Source organism: Vulpes lagopus, chromosome 1 (genome assembly GCF_018345385.1).
Source record: "Vulpes lagopus strain Blue_001 chromosome 1, ASM1834538v1, whole genome shotgun sequence".
In the NCBI taxonomy this organism is placed as follows: Eukaryota; Metazoa; Chordata; class Mammalia; order Carnivora; family Canidae; genus Vulpes; species Vulpes lagopus.
The window spans coordinates 176,316,697-176,342,168 of NC_054824.1; the positions used below are offsets into that span (position 1 = coordinate 176,316,697).

At 44.8% G+C, this 25,472-nt stretch overlaps 1 protein-coding gene and 1 long non-coding RNA gene across 5 annotated transcripts in view; one reads left to right on the forward strand and one right to left on the reverse strand.

Annotated features, from left to right (window-relative positions):
- Positions 1–483: 483 nt before the first annotated feature.
- Positions 484–2,649, forward strand: RD3 (RD3 regulator of GUCY2D). The gene is made up of 2 exons (XM_041750006.1): positions 484–779; positions 2,343–2,649. The coding sequence occupies exons 1-2, from the start codon at positions 484–486 to the stop codon at positions 2,647–2,649; spliced, it is 603 nt and encodes a 200-aa protein (XP_041605940.1).
- A 2,736-nt stretch (positions 2,650–5,385) lies between these two features.
- The window catches only part of LOC121500545, a 29,076-nt gene continuing 8,989 nt past the window's right edge, over positions 5,386–25,472 (reverse strand). Inside the window, exons 3-4 of one of the 4 annotated variants that reach the window (XR_005990413.1) lie at positions 8,288–8,421; positions 5,386–7,525 (exon numbers count right to left, since the gene is read on the reverse strand). This is a non-coding gene — a long non-coding RNA (uncharacterized LOC121500545). Of the gene's footprint in view, positions 8,422–15,423; positions 17,066–24,558; positions 24,709–25,472 lie in introns of those variants that run through there. The other 3 variants (XR_005990412.1, XR_005990409.1, XR_005990410.1) reach the window with 3 other exon arrangements.

A 25,472-nucleotide genomic window follows, 5' to 3' on the forward strand; every position in this document is an offset into this window, starting at 1 on the left:
TTCCAAACTTCCTTCAGCAACAGGCAGGGGCATTAAGAAACGCAGGGTGTTCCCCAGTTAGGTTTCCCTAAGGTGTCATGGATTCTCTCCCCTTAAATTGCAAGGATAAGCCCGTGCTCAGCCGCACACAGTTTATTTCCTTCTTTGTTTGGAGTTAGCCGGGATTCAGGAGGCATCTTCCCTGGGCTCAGCCATCGGGGTGCACTAGGGGTCCATGAGACTCTCATACCCTTACGCGGTGCTTAGAGCACCCCAAGTTTGTTCACAACTGCTTCTCACGACAGCCCAATCTTGTCTTACAGAATTAGAAATGATGGCTCAGAGAGGCTAAGCCCCCATCCGGCCTTCCAGCTGTGAGCGCAGCAGGGCCTCTCTCTTGGGTCCCGGCTCTCCTCCCTCCCCCTCTCCTCCCCCCAACTCAACTGACAGAGCGGCCCAAGAGAGACGCACTCCCGCCCTGTGTCAGCAGGGCCGAGGGGGGCCATGGCCCTCATCCCCTGGCTTCGCTGGAATGAAGCCCCCCCGCGGCTGTCCCCCCGGAGGCCGGCTGAGATGGTGCTGGAGACGCTCATGATGGAGCTGGCGGGGCAGATGCGGGAGGCCGAGAGGCAGCAATGGGAGCGCAGCAACGCGCTCAGGAAGGTCTGCACCGGCGTGGACTACAGCTGGCTGGCCAGCGCGCCGCGGCCCACCTACGACCTCAGCCCTGGCGAGCGGCTGCAGCTAGAGGACGTCTGTGCCAAGATCCACCCATCCTACTGCGGGCCCGCCATCCTCAGGTAACCCCCACCCCCCTCCCGGGCCAGGCCTTGCACCGCAGGCTGCGGGGGTGTGGCTGCAGGGGCAGGGGCCGAGGTCCCCAGGACGGGAGCCAGGGCCCCTGGATGACCCAGGGATCTGTAAAAGGAACAGGGCAGAAGCAAGACTCTGCAAGAGCCCATAGAACACCAGGCCGGAGCAGGGGGTTCAGAGGGAGGCAGCAGGCAGGAGGCACATGACTTTTGATGGGGGAGGACCCCAGGCCTTTGAGCTTTCTGTTCTCCCTGGGTTATCATTGCCCCAGATTTTAACACAGCGGGCTCTTTCTCCTTCATCGGTTCATCTTCCATATTCCCTTCTTAGAAAGGCTTTCCAGATAGTCTTCCCAGAGTTCAGTTTTCAGTATCCTATTTCACACTAGCATTCGTATTAGTTTGCCTCAAGGGACTGTGCGTGTATGTGTCCGCACATGTGCATAAGCGTGTGTGTGTGTGTGTGGGGGTGTTCAGAGCCCCGGGGCACTGAGCATTTAGAGATTTAGAGCTTAGGTACAACAATGTCCCTGAATATAAACGTGACCTTAATAAAGCTCTGACCCACATGCCCCAGTCTTGGTTGGATTCCTGTTAAAGTCAGAGAAGTGTAGTCCGACAACCAACAGTAATTTCCAAAGCTATTCGAGGTCTTCATCTGCACCTCTCAAACACTAGTAAAGGGATGCAGACCCACAGTAAAACACCTGAACATGCCTCCGATCGTCAACCACCTATCTCTTTAACCAATGTAAGCATCTACTGTTCCCCTTTCTTTCTTGGAAAATCTCCTTAAAACTCCTTCTCCAGTCCTATCCACGCCCCTTTGGATCTTGTAGTCTTTTGCACCCCCTGCCCCCTTTCTTCCTCCAGGCTGAGACTCTTACCCAGTTTCTCTTGTTCCGTCCTATGCAATCCCCCCCCCCAAATGTACCTACTTCCAGAAGCACCTGGGGACAGGGGTGGGGTGAGTCCTGGGGGTGGTGCTGATGAGAGAATCCGGGCTGGTAAACCAAGCCTCATACACGAGGGGGAGGCCGGGGACACACACAGGGTCATGATGGTCCCCTCACATTTCCCGTGTCCCGATTCTCCATATGGTGGAGGAAACCAGGTGCTCAATGGACTTGCTCACCAGCCTCCTTCGTGTGGAGCCCCAGGCAGGCACGTTTGAGGCCCAGGAAATCCTCGCCCAGCGGGTGGCCGGGGCTCTGGAGGGAGTGTGGCAGGTGGCAGGGCGGTCATTGCACAGACACACATTTGCAAGAGACCACTAGGGCCTGCGGGGGGGGGGGGGGCGAGGAGGGGCCCCCGGGAAGCCTCACTGGGGAGGCCCAGGCTCCCCTGACTACCCTGGCGCCGTCTCACCTGAGATCAGCTCAGCGTCTTTGCACCGGTGGCTCCCGAACCCCCAGGGAGGGCCGCTAGGACCCCAGCTTCCAGGTGAGGAAGCTGCGGCCCGGGGGGGGGGGGGGGGGGGGCGGGGCCGCAGGGGGGCTCGCGGCAGGGAGGGCGCGGGACCCCCGCCCAGGCGCCCCTCGTCCCGCGCAGGTTCCGGCAGCTGCTGGCCGAGCGCGAGCCCGAGGTGCACGAGGTGTCGCGGCTCTTCCGCTCGGTGCTGCAGGAGGTCCTGGAGCGCGCGCAGCGCGACGCCGCCGCCCGGCCCCGCCCCCGCCCCTGGGGCCTGCGCCCCCGCCGCGCCCCCGCGCTGGACCCCCGCGGGCCCGGCGCGCGCGTCTCGCCCCTCGGCGGCCACATCCGCACCGTCTCCGAGGACGTGGAGCGCGACGCGCCGCCGCTGCGCACCTGGAGCCTGCCCGAGTTCCGGGCGCCGCAGGGGGGCGGCCCCGCCAGCTGAGCACCCCCCAACCCATCCCTACCCTCCTCACCCCCACCCCCATCTCTACCCCCACCCCCATCCTTACCCCCCTCACCCCCACCCCTCCCACCCCCATCCCCATCCCTACCCTACTCACCCCCACCCCTCCCACCTCCATCCCCATCCCTACCCTCCTCACCCCCCACCCCTCCCACCCTCATCTCTACCCCCACCCCCATCCCTACCCCCTTCACCCCCACCCCTCCCACCCCCATCCCCATCCCTACCCTACTCACCCCCACCCCTCCCACCTCCATCTCTACCCCCACCCCATCCCTACACCCTCACCCCCCACCCCTCCCACCCCCATCCCTACCCCCCTCACCCCCCACCCCTATCCCTACCCCCTTCACCCCCACCCCTATCCCTACCCCTATCCCTACCCCACTCACCCCCTACCTCTACCCCCCTCACCCCCTATCCCTCCACCCCTCCCACCCCCATCTCTACCCCCACCCCCCACCCCTTCACCCCCCACCCCTCCCACCCCCATCCCTACCCCTCTCACCCCCACCCCCATTCCTACCCCCCTCACCCCTCACCCCTATCCCTACTCCCCTCATCCCGCCTACCCCCTACCCCTCTCACCACCCCTACCCCCCTCACCTCACCTCATCTTACCCCCACTCCTCTCCCCCCTTCCCCTGACCCCTACCCCCTCCCAGCAAGTCAGCAGGAGCTTCCCCTGCCCCAGCCTGGAGAGACTCTGGGTCTTGGCAGACAGGCCCCAGCCCCTTTTCTGCTTCTGGGCCCCAGCCCCTTTTTTGCTTCTGTGTCCGAAGTGGGAAACTAGCCCCGACTTTTTGCCAAGACCTGGGTTCTCACCCCTCACCCTGAGTGATGAGGGATTTGTTGGGTGGTGTCCATCCTCTGCTGGTGACTGGCTGGTCTCACCACGCCACGGAGTCACAGCCCGTGGACAGGTAGAGCTGAAAGGGACCCCAGAAGCCAAGAGGTCCGCTCTCCTCAGCTGGTGAAATGAAGGAACTGAGGCACAGACAGGACCAGATTCTTAGACCTTAAGTTGCAGCCAGATCCCCACGGTAGTGAGATTGTTCCTGGAGGCGTAGTCTCTGCCCCTGAGTCCTTGAGTCTGGGCTGTGACGGGACAGGTCCAAGGGCTATGTCTCCACCTGCTGTGGTCTGACACATCTCTTACCTTGGAATCGGCGTGGAGGTCTACAGCAGCCGGGATCAGAGGTTGGATCCCTTACCCTACCCCAGGGTACCCTCAGGTGGGATGTGGCCAATACCTGACAGCCCCTTCCAGAGGTGAAGCTCCAAGGCCCTCCTACGCAGGTCTCTAATTCCAGGGTCTCTTCTGTAACTGGTCACACCTGCTCTTTGGCTTTCCTCAAGGAAAGTGATACCAAAATTCCTAACTGGCCTCAAAGAACCAAATGAAATGTTCCAGAAGAGCCTCCCTACAGGCTTCACTGTCCTTCCATTTCTAATACAGTTAGACCTTGATATTGGGCACGTGGTGCTCCAATGTCTGGAAGGTCAGGTGGCTTCCCCACTTACCCCGGGCTGAGGTAGGGTGTGAGGGAATGGGTGGGGAAAGTGTCTGTCCCTAAGTATCAGTGCATGCTCAGAAAATACAAGTGGATCTTCATATTAGTCTAAATAAAATGCCAGCAGATAAGTCAATGGGGGACAATCCATATATTCCCTGGCCAAGCTCAGTAGAAAAAAATAACTTCTTTGAATGATTTGGTTTTGGATTATTTTTCTTCATTTCATTTCATTTCTGGGCAGAAAATCATAAACTGATGGAAAACCTCTTATCCAATACAGTCAAGATGAATGAGTTGTCTCATGACATATTTGGTGGCAGTTGAAAAGCACATAAATAAAAATATACACCCTAAGCCTCTTACGTGTTTTATGTTAAGACATTAAAAAAAAAGTTCATTCGATGGTCAAGCTGTGTTCATTTTGTGGTGACACGTGTGGATTGTCTGATGAGAATTCCACACTTAAGCTGTGTTGGCTTGTGCATCCTTTAATCATAGCCATAAGAACAACTGGCAGAAGCAATTTGGAACAAGCAGAAGTGATCCTTGGTAAGCAGACAAGTCGCTTGGTAGGGGCAAAAGTGTTGGGGAGAGTTAGAATAGGATCTCCTAGCTGTGAGCTTTCTGGGTAGCCTGGATGTGGGTCCGGGTGTTTTTTTCTGAGGGAATGGAGTGTCAGGGCCAACCTGGTTTTGGGGTGCGGGCGATTCAGAGGAGGTCAGTTAAGAGAATACCTACTGTTTTCCTCCTTCCCACCACCCCATATCCTACCTGTCCTCCCCAAGGAAAAGGAAGATCTAAGACCTTCAACATCATGCTCTTTCTTAAGTTGAAGAAAGGGGCGTCCACGAAGGCCTCCCTGCCCACCTCAGTCAAGAGAGACAGAAACCCCCAGCCTCAGACACTGGTTGTCCTACTGCAGTGAATTCTAACTGGTGACCCTCAAACCTGTGAGAAGTTGCTCCTCTGGATTCAAATCATTAAAGGGAGTAAGGATGGCTGCCTCAGTTTCTATCTTTAAAACCCCACCAAGAACAAAAGAACAAAACAGTTGGAGAGCCTCCCTGGGGGTGTGTGGTAGCAGGTACAAATGTCTTATTTTATTTTTTCTTTAAATCTTGTTATTATGAAAACTCTCAAACGGAAAAGCATAGCGAAAAGTGTAAAAAAAAAAAAAAAAAACCCTCCGTATGCCCATCACCCAGGCTTGATAGTTATTAAGATTTTGCCATATTTGCTTTAATCTATTTTTTGGTAAAGTATTTTAACATAAATCCCAGACAGCATGACATCTCACCCCTGAACACTTCAGTATGCCCTGCAAAGGAATAAGGAAAGTTTCCTGTGTAACTCGAGTACAATATTGCCACTCCCAACAAAATGAACAGTAATTCCTTAATATCATCTAATATCTGGTCCATATTCAAATTTCGCTAGCTATTCCCAACAAGTGATTTTGGCACTTTTGTTTCTCTGAGGATCAAATCAAGCCCCACACATTGACATGAAACTTATGATTTGTTTTATACGTGATCATATAGCATTTATTTAATTTCACAATGAAGAGTGGCTTAAATAGAAAATATTTCTGGAACATTCGTGTTAATATGCCATAAGTAAATGTCGGCATGTAAATGAGAATAATTCTGCAAATTAGCCTGAGGATGCTCTTTACTCAGCTCCTTGTTATTTTCATTTGATTAAAATTCTTCCACAGCAACCAAGATTCTCTAAAAAATCTCTGAAAAAGAATGTCAAATATCGATAGTGACTATGTATCTAATTTGACTTTTCACTGGATGAAAATGCTCTCCGTGTCCATGGGCTTTATTTTCTGAGACATGCTTGCAAATAGCCAGCTAAAACCTCCTCTTTTCTTGCCATTTAGAAGCAAAACAGTAAAATGAATTCTCGTAGTAGGCAAAGAAAATAGTTTGTCTATTTTTTTGATGCCATTATTCAGCATGTAGTGAAATTTCAATCTGTCTTAATATTCCTACGGCTCCCCAGCATAACACAATATGTTATTTCAAAATCTACTCATCGACAAATCATTTTTAGACAGTTATTTTAAATCAATTTAACGCCTTGCGTCACTTGTTAAATGGGGAAATTGGCATCTGTTTCTTCTTATGAAAGTTATTACATAGAGTATCGAATTAGCATTATTATATTTAGTCAGGTGCTAATCTAAAAATAAAAACATTGAACTAAAAATCATGACTTTATCGTACTCCAGGCGAAAATGACAGAATGATATATTTTTTTTAAGTTTCCAAAAATTCCCCAGAGTTGTTATATTCTTGAGAAAGGCATTCCCCAGCCAACAGAAGTTGGAGTGTTTTCTAGCATATTTGATTGCACTGCATTCTGGTTACAATTCCCTTGCTGGACCAAATGCAACATTCCCAAAGCCTTGCAGTCGGATTTGGAAGTTCTCCAGCCCGGTGTCCCCCTCCCAGCTAGGGTTTGGCGTGAGCAGAATTCCATTCCAGGGACAAGCTATTCTTCTCTGAGTAGCTGAGTGCTGACGTTTGTTTTTTGTTTTAAAGATTTTATTTATTTATTCATGAGAGACACACAGAGAGAGGCAGAGACACAGGCTCCTTGAAGGGATCCCAGTGCAGGGCTTGATCCCAGGACCACAGGATCACGACCTGAGTCAAAGGCAGCCGCTCAACCAGTGAACCACCCAGGTGACCCTGGGTATTGAAGTTAACAGCTTAGAAGCGACTTCTGGCCCCTGCTGGGGGCCGTGGGCCTCCGCTAGGCTCTGGCTTAGGGTCCAGGCTCCAGAACACAGGGCAGAGGAGGCCTAGTGGAGGTTAGCCTGTCCTTACTAGAAAAAGAAATCAAGGTGCTGGGCAAAGAAACTGCTCTGAAGTGCAAAGGGGACTGGAAAAAAATCCATATCTTATCCAAAGAAGCCAGCCTGATTATATCGATAAGGACAGAAATGGCCCTGTCTTCAAGAAAATTCCTTTATTAACATTCAAATTGTCCTTTGCAGCGGACCCACATTATCTCAACATCATCTTGACCCTCCAGGGAGACGAGGACATGCATTCTGTTTTGTTTTCAGGTTATAAGCAAGTGGCCTGCCTGGGCCTGGAAGCCAGGGCTCCTTTCAGATGTTTCACTGCTTCTGGGCGTTCCAGATCCTTATCCCCCCTCAGAACCACCGCAGATCCTTACCCTTGTACTTATCACCCGGAGATGTAAATAGATGTGGTGTTTTCTATTCACTCCATCCCCCTCCAGGCCGTTCAGCTGCCTCCCATAGTTTGCGAAATCCTTCAGCTGCAGGAACCAGGTCTTTCATCTCTGGGTCTCTACCTCTGGGGCACAGAGTAGACACTTTACAAACGTGCTTGATGGGTGGGAGCATATGGACACCAATCTGGAGTGGAGGAATGAATGAACCCTGGGACACTGATGGCGTATCCACATCAGTTATTGGATTAAGTTCCACGAGGCCAGGGGCCATGTCTGCTTTGAGTGTGTATCTCCCCAAAATGCACCTGCTACATTGTAAGAGGTAAATATACTTCCTAAGAATTCATTCATTTATTCATCAAGTGGTTACGGAGTGCCTCTATGTGTAGTAACCATAAAGGCGATGGGGCAAGGGTGTGGTTACCTGTAAGTGCTCCAGCTGGATAAAACAAAATCGAGCTTGTGGCTCTTCTCTGAATTACCCTGGAAGGCTTCCTGGAAGAGGTGGGATTTTTCTAATGGCACGTTGGTCAAAAATGACCCGAGTGTGTGTGGTCTCGAAAGGAACCTGGGTTGCTTTAATCCTTTATTTTGTTAGTGCCTTCCCTTGTGCAGTGTAGGTGCCGAGGGAGACACTTCTACTTAGCATTTTGACCTTACTAGAAGCAGGTTCTCTGTGAAGAGATGGAGATAGAAGGACTCCAAAAAGACTGTACTTTCCCTAGGTGCTCAGGTCTAGACCAGATAAACGCTTAAATTAATTCTTACTGGGATTCAGAAGATGACACAGAAGAAAAACAATAACCGGGAGGCTTTCCCTAAGGGCAGCCACAGAGTGCCGCATAATTCCAGTTACATCTGTCAGGGTCCTGAGATAGGGGTACCTGGATGATTCACCCTCTTTCTTCTGTGAAACCTTCTTGCTTTTGTCTGGAGGTGAGGGCTGAATGATCTGCAGAAATGCTGGAGCAGGGCCGGGATGCTTGGAGGCTTCTGGTCTTTGGAGCAGGTATTTATCCTGGAACCGAAAGCAGGGGGTTAGGTGACAGCATGCACGCACCTCCCTTTGAGCAAATTCAATTTCAGAGCATCTGTACTTTTGAAAGGAACAGTTCTTGGCCTAACAAAATAATTCCCCATGAAGTTCCTTAAGGGGTAAGTACTGAAAACAGGATTTAGTTTACAAAGAACTAAAGTAGGGGCGCTTGGGTGGCTCAGTGGTTGAGCATCTGCCTTTGGCTCAGGGTGTGATCCCAGGATCCTGGGATCGAGTCCCGTATCAGGATCCTCTCAGGGAGCTTGCTTCTCCCTCTGCCTATGTCTCTGCCTCTCTCTCCATGTCTCTCATGGATAAAATAGATAAAATCTTTAAAACAAAACAAAGAACTAACATACACTAAAAGCTTTTGCGGGGACTTATCTCTTGCCAGAAGATGTGTACATCTCCAGGCAGATTCATAGAATCCTACAACCAGAACAAATCTCCAGAGCTCAGCCTGGTCCTGATTCTTGCCTCCAAGAAAAACTGACTTCATCAATACTTATTGACACCCACAGTGTACAGAGCTCCACGCCAGGACTCCAAAGCACACTGCAGATTTATTACAATGTCCAAAATCAGAAGGTTTTCAACCTCTTGGAGACAAGAGTCTAGGGCAAAGCTGTTGTATTAACCAGGCGTTTTAGTTGCTGGTGAGAGAAAGACAGATCAAATTGGCAGAAACACCAAAGGGTATTCTTGACTCCTGGGGTCGGCTTCATGGGTATGTGACCCATAAAGTCACACAGAGCCCCAAGCACAGAAACGCCCATACTTGGTTTAATGTTTTGCTGTGGCTGTCTTGGAATTCCTTTTTTTTTTTTTTTAAGATTATTTATTTATTTATTCATGAGAGAAAGAGAGAGAGAGAGAGGCAGAGACACAGGCAGAGGGAGAAGCAGGCTCCATGCAGGGAGCCCCACGTGGGACTCGATCCGGGGTCTCCAGGATCACACCCTGGGCTGAAGGCTGCGCTAAACCGCTGAGCCACCCGGGCTGCCCTGTCTTGGAATTCTTAACAGCTTTTAAACAAGAGCCTCCAGATTTATTTTGGCACTTACGTGGCTGGCCTGATGGCACCCATAAATGGGAGTCCAGGGTTGTTACTGACCAAAGCAGCTCATGCAGTGGAATGCTCCCCCACCCCCACCCCGTCTCCTCGTCTCCTCTTCCCATGCCCTCCCTCACCTCTTTCTCCTTCTGTTCTCTCTCACCCACTCCCTTCCCCTCTCTCCACCTCCTAGCTCTGCCTCCCTCTGTGTGGTGGTTTGCTTTTCTTCTAGTTGGTCACACTCCCTCTCTGCAGCCAAGGATGGCTGCTGGTGCTGCAGGCTGGCATGACCCCGGTTTGGCCCTCCCGACATCCATATTCCAATCTCAGAAAAAGGCCTTTTGGCAGAGCTTGGCTGGCCAGTCACCAAACCTTCTTTTTCTTTCTCCTGGGGTCACAACTAGATGGCATTCCAGCCTCCCCTGCCTCTGGAGGGGCCATGTGAATGAGTGTGACCATCAGAATGTGAGTAGATGTGAAAGGCTCTGCTTCTGATCTGGCCCATAAAAACCTCTCCAAAGTGATTGTTCTATTCTTTCTCCATTTGCTGGCTGAACAGAGCAGACTCTGAGGCCCAGAGAGAGAATGGAGCCGCAGGATGAAAGGAGCCTGGGTCCCTGAATGGCTCCATGGAGGGCCACTGTGGACTTAGAGTGGATTACAAATACACATCTATTTGGTAAACCACTGAGATTTGGGGGTTCTCTTTGCAGATGCTATGGTTTCTGATCTGTACCAGACACATACTGTGATTGTCCTTACTTGAAATGCAAGCCAACCTTGGACCAGTTACTACTCTGGGGGGGCATGAGCCCATATAAGGGCCTGGGGTGCCACACTACAGCTCCACTAGGACCACAGGCAGCGAAGGAGGGAAGTGGGTGGAAAATACACACGATGGCCCCACCAAAAAACAGTTTCCAAAGTTTGCTCCAGCTCTGAATAAGAGAGCAACCTAAAATCTCAAAGTTTCCAAAGATGTATTCTTTGAAAATTTGAATAGCTTAGTATCAAAAATGATTCTCCCTATTATTGACTCTTGTAGTGTCCTCTCAGCTCTTTCAAAGAACTTAATTTTGCCCTCACTCCCATACTGAGGTAATTCACAGAGGCTCACCCCCTTTATTCTTGCTTCAAGGGCCACATATAAGACTCCAGCCGAAGAGCTCACGGATGGGAAAGTTAGGAAGTTCCCTTGACAGTCTGGCCTTCTGTTGCCATAGCAAGTTTCAGCAGTAGATGTCTATAGGAAAGGGTAAAGCAGCAACAGCTTCTCATAGTCCCCGAGATGAAGTCGTGCCCACCATTATCTGCTGAGGAACTTTTCATTTTGGTTGGTTTTCTCTCTGCCACTCCATCTGCTCTTAAAAGGTTTCCTATCTCTGACTCATGAACAGAGTTTGCTCTCCCTCGGGAGTTGGGGTGGGGGGAGTTTAACAGTGTGGATAAAATTGTTGGGACTTTGGGGCTGCTGGAAATTGTGGGTTATGGTTTTCACAAAATGGTTCTCCCACTTACATCTTTGCAAATCCTCCTCGAGGCTCCTGCTCCTCATCTATCAGATAAGCACAGCTATGCTGTCTATCTCCCAGGCTTGTGGTGAGGTTAAAATAAGATCAAATGCATTGCAAACTATAAAGGAACTTTCAAATTTAAGATCTGACAGTTGTTCGTGACAGTCTTCCTTTCAATTAGTATGGATAATGGAAAGTCGACGGGACACACTGAAGATCATTTGTCACCTTCCTTCCTCTGGGACATCCAGGTCCAGTTCTTTAATCATTGCTCTTGAACCTGATTGCCCTAATCTTTTAGATCTGTGGTTCCCAGGCTTGGCTGCACATTAGATCATCGGGGGAGCTTTTATTCCAGTGCCCAGCTGCACCCCAGATTCAATAAAGCAGAAACTCAGGATGGGTCTCCGGCATCAGGTTTTCTAAAACTCTCCAGGTGATTCCAATGTGCAGCCAAGGCTGAGAACCTGTGTTTTAGGTTACTCCTTTGGAGGAGGGTGTGTGTGTGTGTGTGTGTGTGTGTGTGTGTGTGTGTGTGTGTGTGTGTCAGGGAGAAAAAACTCAGGAAATTCTCTGTTGTCACATCGGAATCTAATACATGCCTGAATAATTTCACCTCAATAGATGAATGCACTTTGGAGCTATTTTACTGGCCTTACATTATGTTAGAGACAGATGATTGCAGGATTGTCCCATAGATGTTTTTCACTGCTTAGCCGTGTTCAGGAGATGCTTGGAGAAGAGATGAGATGTATCTTTTACAGAATGCTGAAAATATCATTTTATAGCCCCTGAAAAGATGGAAAGAATGATGGGTTCTGAGCTGGTTTGTATAAGCCTAGAAGAAGACAACTGGGTATGATGACAATTATCTGGCGTCTGTTGTAGGAACGATTCCTGAGGCTGTGAGTATGTAAGAGAGAGACCGAGACAGAGAGTTGGAATCCAGCAGGTGGAGGGGCTGGCAAGACCACGAGGCTGCTGGCAAAAATAAGACAGAGGGTGGAGGTGCCATCCCTGGTAACACCCTCATCCAGTGGGCACTGAAGCAGTCCTGGGAACCAAGCTGGGTCTCCTTTGCAGGACGTCCCATCCAGGGCCCTCTGGTGGTCACCAAAGGCTCGGCCAGAGAGTTGGTCTTGTGGGCTGTGTGGGTCCCCATGGGTGCGCCGCACATGGGTCTTCCCAGCCACAGCCTTCCTACTACAAGTCTGCGGGATGGTTCTTGGCCAAGGGCAGCAGCTGCTGCCGCTGCAACATCACATCCTCTCCTTTTGTGTGACCTGGGCCCAGTTTTTTCACATTGTTGAATCTCAGTTTTCTCATGTGAGTAATAATATTTACATGTCGCCGTTGTTGTAGGGCTTCACTGAGGTTAAGGCACAGAAAGCTCCTGGAGCCAGAAGGGGATGCTTTGAGCCCTCTCTCCATCCTCGGAGGCGTGCACTCTTGCCTCCTACCAGCTCTCACCTGCCCTGTGTGTCCTCAGTGGCCTGTCCCCATGGCGCAGGCTGTGGTTTCCCCAGGCTCCATCCTGGGCATCTCCTTCCCATCTAACAGCACTTTTCTGTCCTGCGATCGATTTTTTTTTTTAAATTGACCTCCACATTTAGCCTGGGAGGTGGATGAGGCAGCAGCACCATCTCCAGTGTGCCCAACATCAAAGAGCAAATCACTGGCAAGCCAAGCAAGAAAAGGACCTGCCATCTTGGGACACTGACTATGTGCTGAGCATGGTGTGTACATTTCCTCATTTTATCCACACCAACAATTCGGCAAAGCAGGTATTTTTTCATCCAGAGATGAAAAAGAGAAAGAGAGAGAAAGAGGCAGAGGTTTAGGTAGCTGGTGACTTTGATACGATTGTAAAGAGAGTAACTGGTATACCAGAACTTGAACCCCTTTTTCATCAGCTGCAAAGGCCTCCCCTCCTCTCCGGCAGTGACTTGTACTTAGTTCTCTGGATTCCTGGAAAACTGTTTCTCTTCTAGTAAAATCCTATCCTCTAGGAACAGCCTAGAACACTCACAGCTGCCAAAAGCACAGTGTTGGGCGTTTCAGTAACACCTCCTCTTTGCTTAAAGACATTTCTGCTTAGGGTAACTAATTGTCTAATGTGGAATAACCCAGATTATGTACTCTCATGACTCAGTCCTTCCATGGCCAGAATCAGGTAATCCCCAGATAATTAACAGCTCCAGCTATTCTCACAAGAATGTTTCAAGGGAGGAGAAATGTAGAGTCACTCTTCTCTTTCTCTTTCCTGTTCACTTAGTTGGAAACAGTAGTTAGCCCCGAAAATCTTTACTTTTAAATGTTTTTCAAGCGGTTCTATGATAAGCCAGGATTTTCAGACTTTAGGTCCTGATCTATTGAGTGCTTCATGAAATTCATGTATTGAATTATGACTAGGAATTTTTAAAAAAGATTTATTCATTTTAGAGAAAGAGTGTTGAGTGGGGGTGGGGGAGGGGGTGTAGGGAGGGGCAAAGGGAGAGGGAGGAGAGAATCGCAAGCAGACTCCCCTCTGAGCACAAAGTCTGACAAGGGGCTCCATCCCAGGACCCTGAGATCATGACCTGAGCTGAAATCAAGAGCTGGGTGCTTGGGGCCTCTGGTTGGCTCAGTGGTTGAGCGGCTGCCTTTGCCCCAGGGCACGATCCCGGAGTCTCAGGATTGAGTCCCACATCCGGCTGCCTGCCACATGGAGCCTACTTCTCCCTCTGCTTGTGTCTCTGCCTCTCTCTCTCTCTATCTCATGAATAAATAAATAAAATCTTAAAAAAAAAAAAAAGAGTTAGGCCACTTAACCAACTGAACCCACTTGGGTGCCCTGGATTATGACTAGGAATTTTTATTTTATTTTATTTTTTAAATTATTTTTTATTTTTTTATGGTATTACATAATGTTATATAAGATTCCATCATAGCCGACTGGAGTGAGATTTTCCTGCTGGCTTTGGAAAAGTAAGCTCCAGTGTTGTGGGAAGCAAGGCCTGATATCGTCACATGGCAGGGACCTGCGAGTTGCTCAGAGCAGTTTCTGGCCAACAGCTAGCCAGAAATCGGGATGGTGGTGCTACAATCCAAGGTACTGCATTCTGCCAACGACCAGTACCCTTGGACAAGGACCCCCGAGCCTCAGATGAATTTCCACCCCTGGCCAACAGCTTAATTTTAGCCTTATGAGACCTTGTGCAAAGGCCCTGAAGATCCCATCTGAACTCAGACTCCTGACCCATAGAAACTGATATAAATGGGAATTGTGTAAAGCTGCTATGGTTGTGGTTTTTTTGTTACACAGTAATGGGAAACTAATACATATGACCACTTATATCTGCTTCTGTGTTCAATCTGTTGTGATAAGTTGTTTTAACTGGAGTATCTGAAGAAAATCCAGCCTCACACAGTTATACACTTAGAGAAAGGAAAAGTATGTTAATGGTTTTTTTAGATCCTGCTGGGAGAGGGAAATGGGAATTATTGTTTAATAGACACAGAAATTCAGTAGGGGATGATGAAAAGTTCTGGAGATGTAATGGGTGATGGTTGCACAACAATATGAATCCCACTCAACTGTACACTTTAAAAGTGGTTAAAATGGTAAATTTTATTTTATGTGCATTTTACCACAATTTTAAAAAATAATTTACTGACAATTCAGAGATCAAAACAGAGCTAGCTGCAATGTGGAATCTGAAATCCCATCAATGATTTTCATACTCTGTTACACTGAAATTCATTAGTCAAACTTGCACTTTTTTTTGAAGATTTTATTTATTTATTCATGAGAGACACACAGAGAGAGAGAGGCAGCGACACAGGCAGAGGGAGAAGTAGGCTCCCTGCAGGGAGCCCGATGCGGGACTCGATCCCAGGACCACGGGATCACGCCCTGAGCCAAAGGCAGACACTCAACCAGAGTCACCCAGGTGCCCAACCTTGAACTTTAAATGACTTTTACCTTTTCATGATTTTGTAACATCATGCATTGATTATCTGAAAAATATTGGTCTACTAAATTATGCAGATCTTCTAAAAGTTAACTCACTTAATTATACAATATAAAAGATGCATATTCATTAACATCACTAATAATCTCATCAGAAAAGTCACTAAGTTTGGGAAAGCTGTTAAATTCATGATGTAAGAAAAAGGAGGAAAATGAGTACTGGATAAAAATTTACCAAAATTTTGATTTTTTTCTTAAGAGCTCAACTTTTATCATTGGCAACAAATACAGTACTATTCACGATGTACTCTTAGGTAGAGATTTAAAAAATAAAGCAGGAGGGCTACCTGGATGGCTGTCAGTTGAGTGTCTGCCTTTGGCTCAGGTCATGATCTCAGGGTCCTGAGATTGAGCCCCACGTCTGGATCCCTGCTCAGCCAGGAGCCTGGTTCTCCCTCTCCCTCTGCCTGCCGCTCCCGCTGCGTGTGCTTTCTCTCTCTCTATCCAATAAGTAAATAAAATATTTCTTAACATGATAATAAAGAAGGAAAAGGGGACACAGGAACCAGCAGGTCAGGTAATCGAAATTTTTTGGTTGTATTTTCCAAAGATGGTCACAGCCATATCACCTTTGACAATGGGTTCTTGTCACATCCCATCAAGAAATGGAATCTAATTCCCCTCCCCTTAAAAGTAGGCTGACCATAATGACTTGCTTGATCAATAAGAACAAGGCAAAAGTGACACCTGAAATTTCCACAGGTAGGTCATAGCAAGCCTTACAGCTTCTGCCTGAAATGCTGACTCTTGGAACACCCTCGTGGGAACTCAGCCACCAAGCTTGAAAGCTCAAATCTCCTGGTGAGGGCACATGTTGCTCGACAGCCCCAGAAGAGCTCCCAGGTGCCAGTTAGCTTCAACTACCAGCCACAGGAGGGAGCCCTCGTAGTTATCCAGGCCTGGAGTGCCTTCAGATGACTACAGCCCCCTCTGATATCTGACTACAGCCCCATGAAAGACCCCAAGTTAAAACTGCCCAACTGAGTCCAGTCAACCCACAGAACTACATAAGAATTGTTTAAAATCATTAAAGCTTAAGCGACTTGGTCCATCAGTCTCTGCTGATAAGGCAATGGAGAGAAAACACTTGGCGACTCGGGTCTCCTGATTGCAGTTCATAATTTTCTCTACTAGAAATATATTTCAAAAGTCTCTTTTTATATTCTTTCCATTAAAACTACGTCTTGATTCTCTGAAAATTTGTTACGTGATTTTTTTTTTTTAAGATTTTATTTATTTATTTATTAGAGACACACAGAGAGAGAGGCAGAGACACAGGCAGAGGGAGAAGCAGGCTCCATGCTGGGAGCCCAACATGGGACTCAAACCTGGGCCTCCAGGATCAGGCCCTGGGCTGAAAGCGGCGCTAAACCACTGAGCCACCCGGGCTGCCCTGTTACGATTCTTTCAGTAAATTTAGACAGCTGGACAACATGACAGTTGCTCCTTGAACACCCTTGGGTTAGGGGCACTAACCCCTGTACAGTTGAAAACCTGTGTATAACTGCTGAGTCCCCCAGAACTTAACTACAAATAGTCTACATTGACCAGAACCCTTACTGACAGCATAAACAGTTGATTAATACATATTTTGTATTAATACAAATACACATAATACAGTATATATACTGTATTCTGACAATACAGAAAGCTAGAGAAAAGAAAATGTTATTAACATTATAAGAAAGAGAAAATACATGTATAGTGCTTTATTGTATTTATATATTAAAAAATCCACATGCAAGTAGACCCACCTATGTTGTTCAAGTGTCAACAGTATAGTTCTCAAAAGTGAGGTTGTTAAAAATAATTTGACCCATTATAAACACTATCCATATGGGCAAACAGACCAGAAGCCAGGAAAGAATGCAGACCACTAGTCACACCACTTCTATATTTTCTCCTCCAGGGAACATGTTCACCATTTTAATTAATTTACACTTTAAAAAAAAAAGTTTTGAAATAATGTTAATGTCTAATGCCTATATTGTATTTTGTGCTTTTGAAGAGACCGTGGATATCCCATCATTATGAATATTAGTTTTCCTGGAAAAAGAAAAAGAAAACAGCCCATTTTAAAACTAAAATGCCTTTATTTCTTCAGTAAATTAAAAGTTAAGGAAAAAAACAAACAAACAAACCTTGTGTCCTCTGCTGGTACCATACAGAAATGCCATCACTTGTAATATAAGGAAATAACTTTCTTAATATACAAATACTCACCAAGACAATATAGGAGGGGAATGATGATAGTCATGTGTTAAAATCTCTCTGTAATCAAAGAACTATGTTTAAGTACAATCCTATTATAATTTTGCTTTGAGTTAGTATCACTGGAGAAAAACTCTTTAAGAAATTGCATTCAGTAAAAATAACAACTCAACTCAACTTCCAATTCAAAACAATAACTTCTGACAGGAGATCCTTTTTTAATTTTTTTAAGAGCTTATTTATTTATTCATGAGAGACACAGAGAGAGGCAGAGACATGGGCAGAGGGAGAAGCAGGCTCCTGCAAGGAGCCTGATGTGGGACTCAATCCTGAATACCAGGATCACCCCCTGAGCCGAAGGCAGATGCTCAACCACTGAGCCACCCAGGCGTCCCAACAGGAGATCCTTTTGAGAACAACTGTCCAGTACATAGATTGGATGTACATTCATCCATAGACTCAAGTGAGCCAAAACCCAACAGTGTGTAAAACCATGAGAAGCAATGTGAAAGGGTGACCTGGGGAACTGCTTTCTTCCTTCTTATTTTATTATATATATTATCAAAAATATACATAAGCATAGGTATTCTTCTCTCCACTACCACTATTTCCATACATGGTGACATATTTTACCCACTGATCTGTGACTTAATAACTTGAAGGCCATTCCTAATCAGTAAGAAAAGGATTCCTTAATATTTTTTTTTATGATTGCAATGTGTCCAATTGTAAGGCTATCTCAGGATCCCCAAGACCTCTCTCACTTCTGACATTGATTGCAAATTTAGTGATTCCCAGCACTGGTGTGTGACAATATGCATACTAGGACTGCTAGGTGTTTGGGCTCCCGCTGCATGTGTATTTGATATAATTTATTAATGTTTATTTTATGGCTTTTGGGTTTTGTGACATATGTAGAAAGGTTTTTCTCTCTGATGAGAGGCATGAACAGAAAAATGTTTACCTTTAGCCTAGAATGCTGACCTACAGCCTGCGTAATGTCAGCAAGGATCAAATATGTGTTGGTTGCTACATTCTTTAAGGGTCTCATGACTGCCTGTATATCTCACCAATAGTTAATACAGAACTGAATGATAAGCAGGAGAGGAGTCTTGCAAAAGTAGTTTTACAAGTAGACAAAGAAATTTGAAGAGACTTTTATAATCTTGTATCCTGCATGCCCCTTTTCCTTTGGTTACTAAGTATACAACCACCAGCCTGTACAGAAAGTGCAGCTCTTTCTGCCCACAGGTCTGTCCCCATGCTATTTAAATAAACTTACAAAACTGCAGCATTATATCTCAAGAATTATTTCTTGATGGTTGCTTTCTATATGACCCCACATCCCTCTTCATCTGTGATTATTATTTTTTAAAAAATCTCCCAGTGGTTTCTTGCAATTCCTGTATGGTTTCTTTCCTTTGCACTTAGATCTTTGGACCAGTTGGAGCCTACCCGAATATAAGGTTAAAGTATGAACCAAGCTTTATTTTTTTTTCTAGGTAGCTAGTTTTATCAACACTATTTCTTAAATAAGCCAACTTTTTCCCCCCTACTGATTGGAAATGACTCATTTATCATATATCAAATCTGTCTATATTTTTTTCCTGTGCTAGTTCACTGATCTGTCCTTCTAAACATGTGCCAATTTTTTTTCTCAGGTATAGAGGTAAAAGTGACAAAATCATGAAGTATTTAAAGTGTACAATGTGGGGCGCCAGGTTGACTCAGTTGGTTAAGCCTCTGACTCTTGATTTCGTCTCAGCACTGTGAGATCAAGCCCCATGTTAGGGCTCCAAGCTCAGCAGGGTGTCTGGTTAGGATTCTCTCTCTCCTTCTCCCTCTACACCTATTCTCTCCCTCTCTCTCTAAAACACATGAATAAAAAAATGAAGTATACAGTGATTATTTGATATATGTATACATGTGAAAAGACTCCCCCCACATGTGCATGCTCTCTCTCAAAAAAATAAGTAAAATCTTAAAAAAAGAGAAAGAATTGGAAGTTTTAGCTCTAACATTAAAAATCATTTTATTGATCAAAGTATTTGAGGGATTAGAATAATTAATATTGATTTTTGAAATTAACTTTATTATGGTGTTTGGAAAAATCTTGCAAGATAAAAAAAACAGATACAATGAATTATTTAATTATATCACAATATTATAAATATGTGGCTTTTAAGAACCCATTGAGAGGAAAATAATCCTGTGAGCTCTACAGAATCCAATTTCTAGCTAATCTAGAAAGCATAGGCACTATGCTTAGTAGGAGCTACATGAACGTGGCTATTAAACAGTTTATTGGGAAAAATAAAAAATGAATCATTTTTATGAGAAATTAGAAAAGGAGACTGCTAGCCTGCCATTGTATTAAGCACCCATGTTGTAAGGGGCAAGCATTTCCTGACTGGAAGTGACAGTTCTCTATGTGATTCTTTTGTATTATCCAGCTTGGGGGTTTCTAGGTTTCTTGAATCTGTAGTTGATAGCTTTCATGTGTTTTGGAAAACTTTGGGTCATTATTCCCTTCAAATCTTGCTTCTTCCTAATTCTCTCTTCTCCCCTTAGATACTAATTGCATGCTAGATTTCTTCAGTGTCTCACATGTTTCTGATGCTCTCCTCTGTATCTTCGATTCTTTTTTCTTTCTCCTGACTTGACCACAGTTTGCTAATTCTGTCTTCCACTGTGTTTAATCTGCTGGCAAATCTATATAAATCATTTATTTTAGATAATGCACTTTTTATTCCAAAATTTACAATTATTTTTATAGTTTAGAAATCTCTTTTTGAACTTACTAATCACAATAATGTAAAATTTCTTGTTTATTAGATAACTCCAGTATCTAGATTATCTATAAGACTCTTATTTTTTAATCTTTTTTTTTTGACAGAGATAGCAAGAAAGCACAAAGAGGGGGAGCAGCAGGCAGAGGGAGAGGGAGAGGGAGAAGCAGGCTCCCCGCTGAGCAAGGAACCCCATGCAGGGTTCGATCCCAGAACCCCAAGATCATGACCTGAGCCAAAAGCAGACGCCCAACCAACTGAACCACCCAGGTGCCCCTTTAATCTTGTTTTTAAGTTATGTCAGAATATTTAGTCATTTTTAAAGAATTTTCGGTTAGGTATTTGTATTACCAAATTCTAGAGACTCTAAGTGGTGTTATTGCCCTCTTAAGATGATTTATCCTTCTTTCACTTAGCAAATTGAATGATGGATGATCATCTAAGCCTGGGGCACCTAGCTGTCTCAGTCCTAGAGCATGTAATACTTGATTTCAGGGTTTTAAGCTCAAGCCCCATGTTGAGTACAGAGACTACTTAAAAATAAAATCTTAAAAAATAAAACAAAATAAATTTAACCAGGAGGTTTCTTTTTTTCTTTTTTCTTTTTTTTTATTCATGAGAGATCCAGAGAGAAAGAGGCAGAGACACAGGCAGAGGGAGAAGCAGGCTCCATGCAGGGAGCCCGACGTGGGACTCGATCCTGGGACTCCAGGATCATGCCCTGGGCGAAAGGCAAGTGCTAAACCGCTGAGCCACCCAGGCTGCCCAACCAGGAGGTTTCTTAAGAGGAAACCACAGTCCTGTAAGGCTCAATCAATCTCTAATTCATAGAGGTTTTCAATAGAGAGCCTATTGTATTCTCTACCCCCTGATAAGTCCCAAACTCTAACCTTAGTATCAATTCACCTTTCCATAGTTCTTTCCTTTCTAGAACCTTATTCCTTCCAGTTCTCATTGCCTTAGCAGCTCTGCACTTACTTTAAACAAATAATTTCTTCATTTAACTAACTGTTTATGGTGAAAGCACTGGTTTGTTGCTAACTACTCATCTCACTGGAAGCAGAGGTCAGTGAAGGAAATTTATTTCCTGGCATAAACTCACAACTACAAACCGAGTAGTAAGGATCCATCCATATTTTTCCTGGAAGTGAGGAGAAGAGGTGCTCCAGTAAGATAAGGGAGAAAACAAAGGAGGAGGAAACCAGAGAATCCAGAAAACAGGTGATCAAACCCAAGAGAGAAAGGTACAGGAAATTCCCAGAATGAAGATGAAAGGATTCTAACATCACAGCTGCTTGGGAAGCCAAGAGAACAGTAATTCCAGATAGAGTATGTTAAAAGGATCCAGCAGAGGAATCCCCAAATGAAATTAACAGTATGTAATTATGTTTGAACATTTTTTTTTCTTTTAAAGATTTTATTTATTTACGAGAGACAGAGAGAGAGAGAGAGATGCAGAGACACAGGCAGAGGGAGAAGCAGGCTCCTGGAGCCTGACATGGGACTTGATCTGGGGTCTCCAGGATCACACCCTGGGCTGAAGGTGGCGCTAAACCACTCAGCCACCTGGGCTGCACTGTTTGAACATTTTGAAAGGGAATATAAACGACTATTTTACATCACAAACACATAAAATGGAACAAATCTTTTAAAAGATAATTAACAAAACAAAAAGCTGTGCTAGAAGGAAACCATTATATGGTTCAACGGTATACAACATTTGTGAAGTAAAAATAATGAAATTATTGAATAGTGAGATCATCAAAGTTATAATAATGGAATCTTAGAAGTATGGGAGGAAAGAAGTAGATGCGTAGGAGGGGAGTGGTTTTTGAAAAAGTAGATAAATTTCTATCTTCCATGCAGCCTAAAACTGAAAAATGGAGAAATGAAGACATCGTTTATTTTTATTTTTTTAAAGATTTTGATTATTTATTCATGAGAGACACAGAGAGAAAGGCAGAGACACAGGCAGAGGAAGAAGCAGGCTCCCCACAGGGAGCCCAATGTGGGACTTGATCCTAGGACCCCAGGATCACGCCCTGAGCCAAAGGCAGAGGCTCAACCACTGAGCCACCTAAGCATCCCTGTTTTTTTTTTTTTTTTTAATATTTTATTTATTTATTTGAGAGAGAGCAAGCAAAAGAGAGCATGAGCAGGGGGCAGGGAGGAATAGAAAGGAGAGGGTAAAGCAGGCTCCCCACTGAGCAGGGAGCCTGATGTAGGTCCCTGGATCTGAGCTGAAGGCAGATGCTCAACTGACCCATCCAGGCACCCTGAAGAAGTTGTTTAAAAGTCATTTAAAGATTCAGAGATAGATATCAAAACATACCACTAAAAGAGATTGATGTGACTACCTCTGAAATTGCAGGAAATCATTTTGAAACTACCAATCAGTATGAAGGGACAATAATAACAAAGACTCAGAAAGTTTACCTCCCAGACATGTATTTTGAAAAAGTTATTTGACAATATACTCTAATAGTTGAGGTAGGAAGCCAAGAGAGAGGAAGACCTAGATCTCGTAAACAATGATCCAATCCAGAAGACCAGTGAGAGGAAATCCCAGGGTGATAGTTATCTATCAGGTTTTGGAGGAACAAAATGTTCTGGTTTACAAGTCAGGCAAGATCACCTCCAAGGAAATGGTATGATCAAAAGAATGTAACAACTTTTTATTATGGTGAAATTACATTTTTTTGTGAATAATAAAAAATAATTGGTAAAACTAGAAACTCTAAGGAAAAAAACTGCACAAGAAAATCATGGTTCAAATATAAAGCAATATTAAGACACAGCAAGGTTTAAAGCAACCAATAGAATATAAATATACTTGATGCTGTGACTAAAAACATTCAAAAACCAGTCTCTCTTGAGGGACTCAGTAATCATGTTAGACCCATGAAAGGGGAGTGTAATCTTAGCATGTGACTTACCACTGCAATAGCAATATTTATATAGCATTCTAATTTGAATGCTGATTATTGGTTTTCAACCTTTAAAGTGAATCTATGGGCCAAAAAAAAAAAAAGCTAGTTTTGGTTGTAGTTCAGACTATAAATGTTAACTACTTAAAATATTAATTTAAAAAGATAGTAGAGGATGCCTGGGTGGCTCAGTAGGCTAAGCATCTGCCTTCATCTCAGGTCATGATCTCAAGGTCCTGGGATTGAGCCCCCCTGGGGCTCCCTGTCCAGTGGGGAGTCTGCTTCTCCTTCTCCCTCTACTGCTCCCTCTGCTTATGCTCTCTTGCTTTCTCTCTCTCTTGCTCCCGCTCTCAAATAAAATAAATACAATCTTAAAAAAAAAAAAAAAGACAGTAGGGAGAAAAGATGGAGGAAAGTGTAGGAGTATCTACAGAAAAAAAGAGTGAAATAACTAACTATAGTTGATGGCACAAGAAGTAGAATTGCAAGTCTAAGATTAGTGATGCCAAATTAGAAAAAGAAAAACTAATTACAATACAAGTAACAAACACAAACAGGATAAGGGAGGTGAGACAAAGGAAAAATTTAAAGTGAACTAACTAATCAATAGATATTGCCTGGAGTTGAATGTGAAGAACACTTGTTTTATTCTACTTTGATTCCAGTATCTGGCTCTCCCTTCTATGTTTGGTGAATATTCCTCTGCATGCCTCCTGCCATCAATGCTGAAAGGCCAACACTTGCTTTCCCAGTTTACTATGCAGGTGGGACATGGCCATGTGATCCAGGTTCAGTCAACCACTCCTAGGAGCTAGTGACACAAAGAAGCAGAGATACTGAAGAATCCATCTTGCAGTCGAGGCAGAAATACCCAGCGTCTAGTGGCAGCAGTGGCAGTGATGGCAGTGGGGCATCGGTGACCCCCAGCAATGCAAACTGAGGTGCTGGTGTGATCTTACCAGGCTGGGCTGTGTGGCAGGCCTTTGCCTATGATTCTAGCTGCCAGGTTTTTACTTTGTTCCTATCTATATTCAGAGATTCATTCTCAGGGTTACTTGGCATTTCTGTGAGTTACTCAATATCCTTTCAATATATCCCTCTCCTGTTTACATAAGCCAGGGTCTGTTTCCTTTGCTTACAACTAGGAACTCTGATTAGCCCACTAATCAATCTAGAAATAGGAATGTGAGCATATTACTTAAGACTCAGAAACCCGAATGTCAACAGTGGTTAGCACATGCGATTCCTTTAGCTTGCAATAAATCCTCCTGAATTCTGCGTCCCTGGCTTTGTCTGGAAAATGCCTGCTCATCCTCTACTTATCAGTTTAGATATCCTTTCCTCTCTAAAGCCTTCCTTGTCCTCTTACACATGCATACCAGGTCAGAGCATTAATTTGCATTGTAGTGGACTAGTTGTCTTTATTGCCCAATATAATCAAAATTCTTGGCTGAAGGGACTATATCATATTTACCACCATGCCTGGCACATCGTGGGTATTCTCAATGAAATGTGTTACTAAACCAAAGTTGTGGAGGAGTTTTAATGAATTTTTAAAAAATTATCCAGCTTATAAATAAATGGAAAAATTTTAAGAGGACGATAAACATACCTTCTTCACTACTTGAATCCGTTGGCTTCCTTAAGATAAGGAGGAAGAAGAAAACACATTGTCTTTTGAAGAATAGGATGCTGATGATCTATGTTAGGATCAGTGGTGCCTTGGGTTTTGCTTTGCTTTTTTTCTTCTGTTTGTGTTGAACTTGATTGGTACAAAATGAAACACGATTATCCTCTCAAATGTCAACAAGTGAAGAGAAACAAAGTAATCTCTAAAACACATATCAAAGTACTCAAAAGTCTTAAACCAAATAAAATTCCTATCTGTTTCTGCTCATCCAGGCATTTTCAGGACTTGTGTAGACTTCTTCTTCTTCTTTTTTTTAAGATGTTATTTATTTATTTGAGACAGAGAGAGAGCGTGCATGAGCAAGGAGGAGGGGCAGAAGTAAAGGGAGAAGCAGACTCCTTGTTGATCAAGAAATCAGATGTGGTGCTTGATCCCAGGACCCTGAGATCATGACCTGAGGCAAAAGCAGATTAACAGACTGAGCCACCCAGGTGTCTCCCTGGTTGCACTTCACATCTATAAAACCTGTCTTCCATGTCTATAAAACCAAACTATTGACAAATTATTAGAGAATTTAAAAAGCAAAATGAAGTTTTTGGGAACAAAAGATATGGAAACTATGTTTTAAATTCTGAATAGAAAGAGGGTCCCATATTAGTTACTCACAAATGTTTTATATTCCTATTACATGGTAACCTTTTGTGCACCTAATTTGAACTTCATCTGTCATCACATCAAAATTTCTATAACCCTGGTAAAAATCTCATGCAGATTTAATCAGACTGAGCACCCTGTTTCAGCTGAACTTTGCTTTGTAGTCTAAAAGAACAAGATTTCAGTAGTGACGTGGTGATACTCTTGGATCACATTATGTCAAACTGGTTTTCTTCATTGAT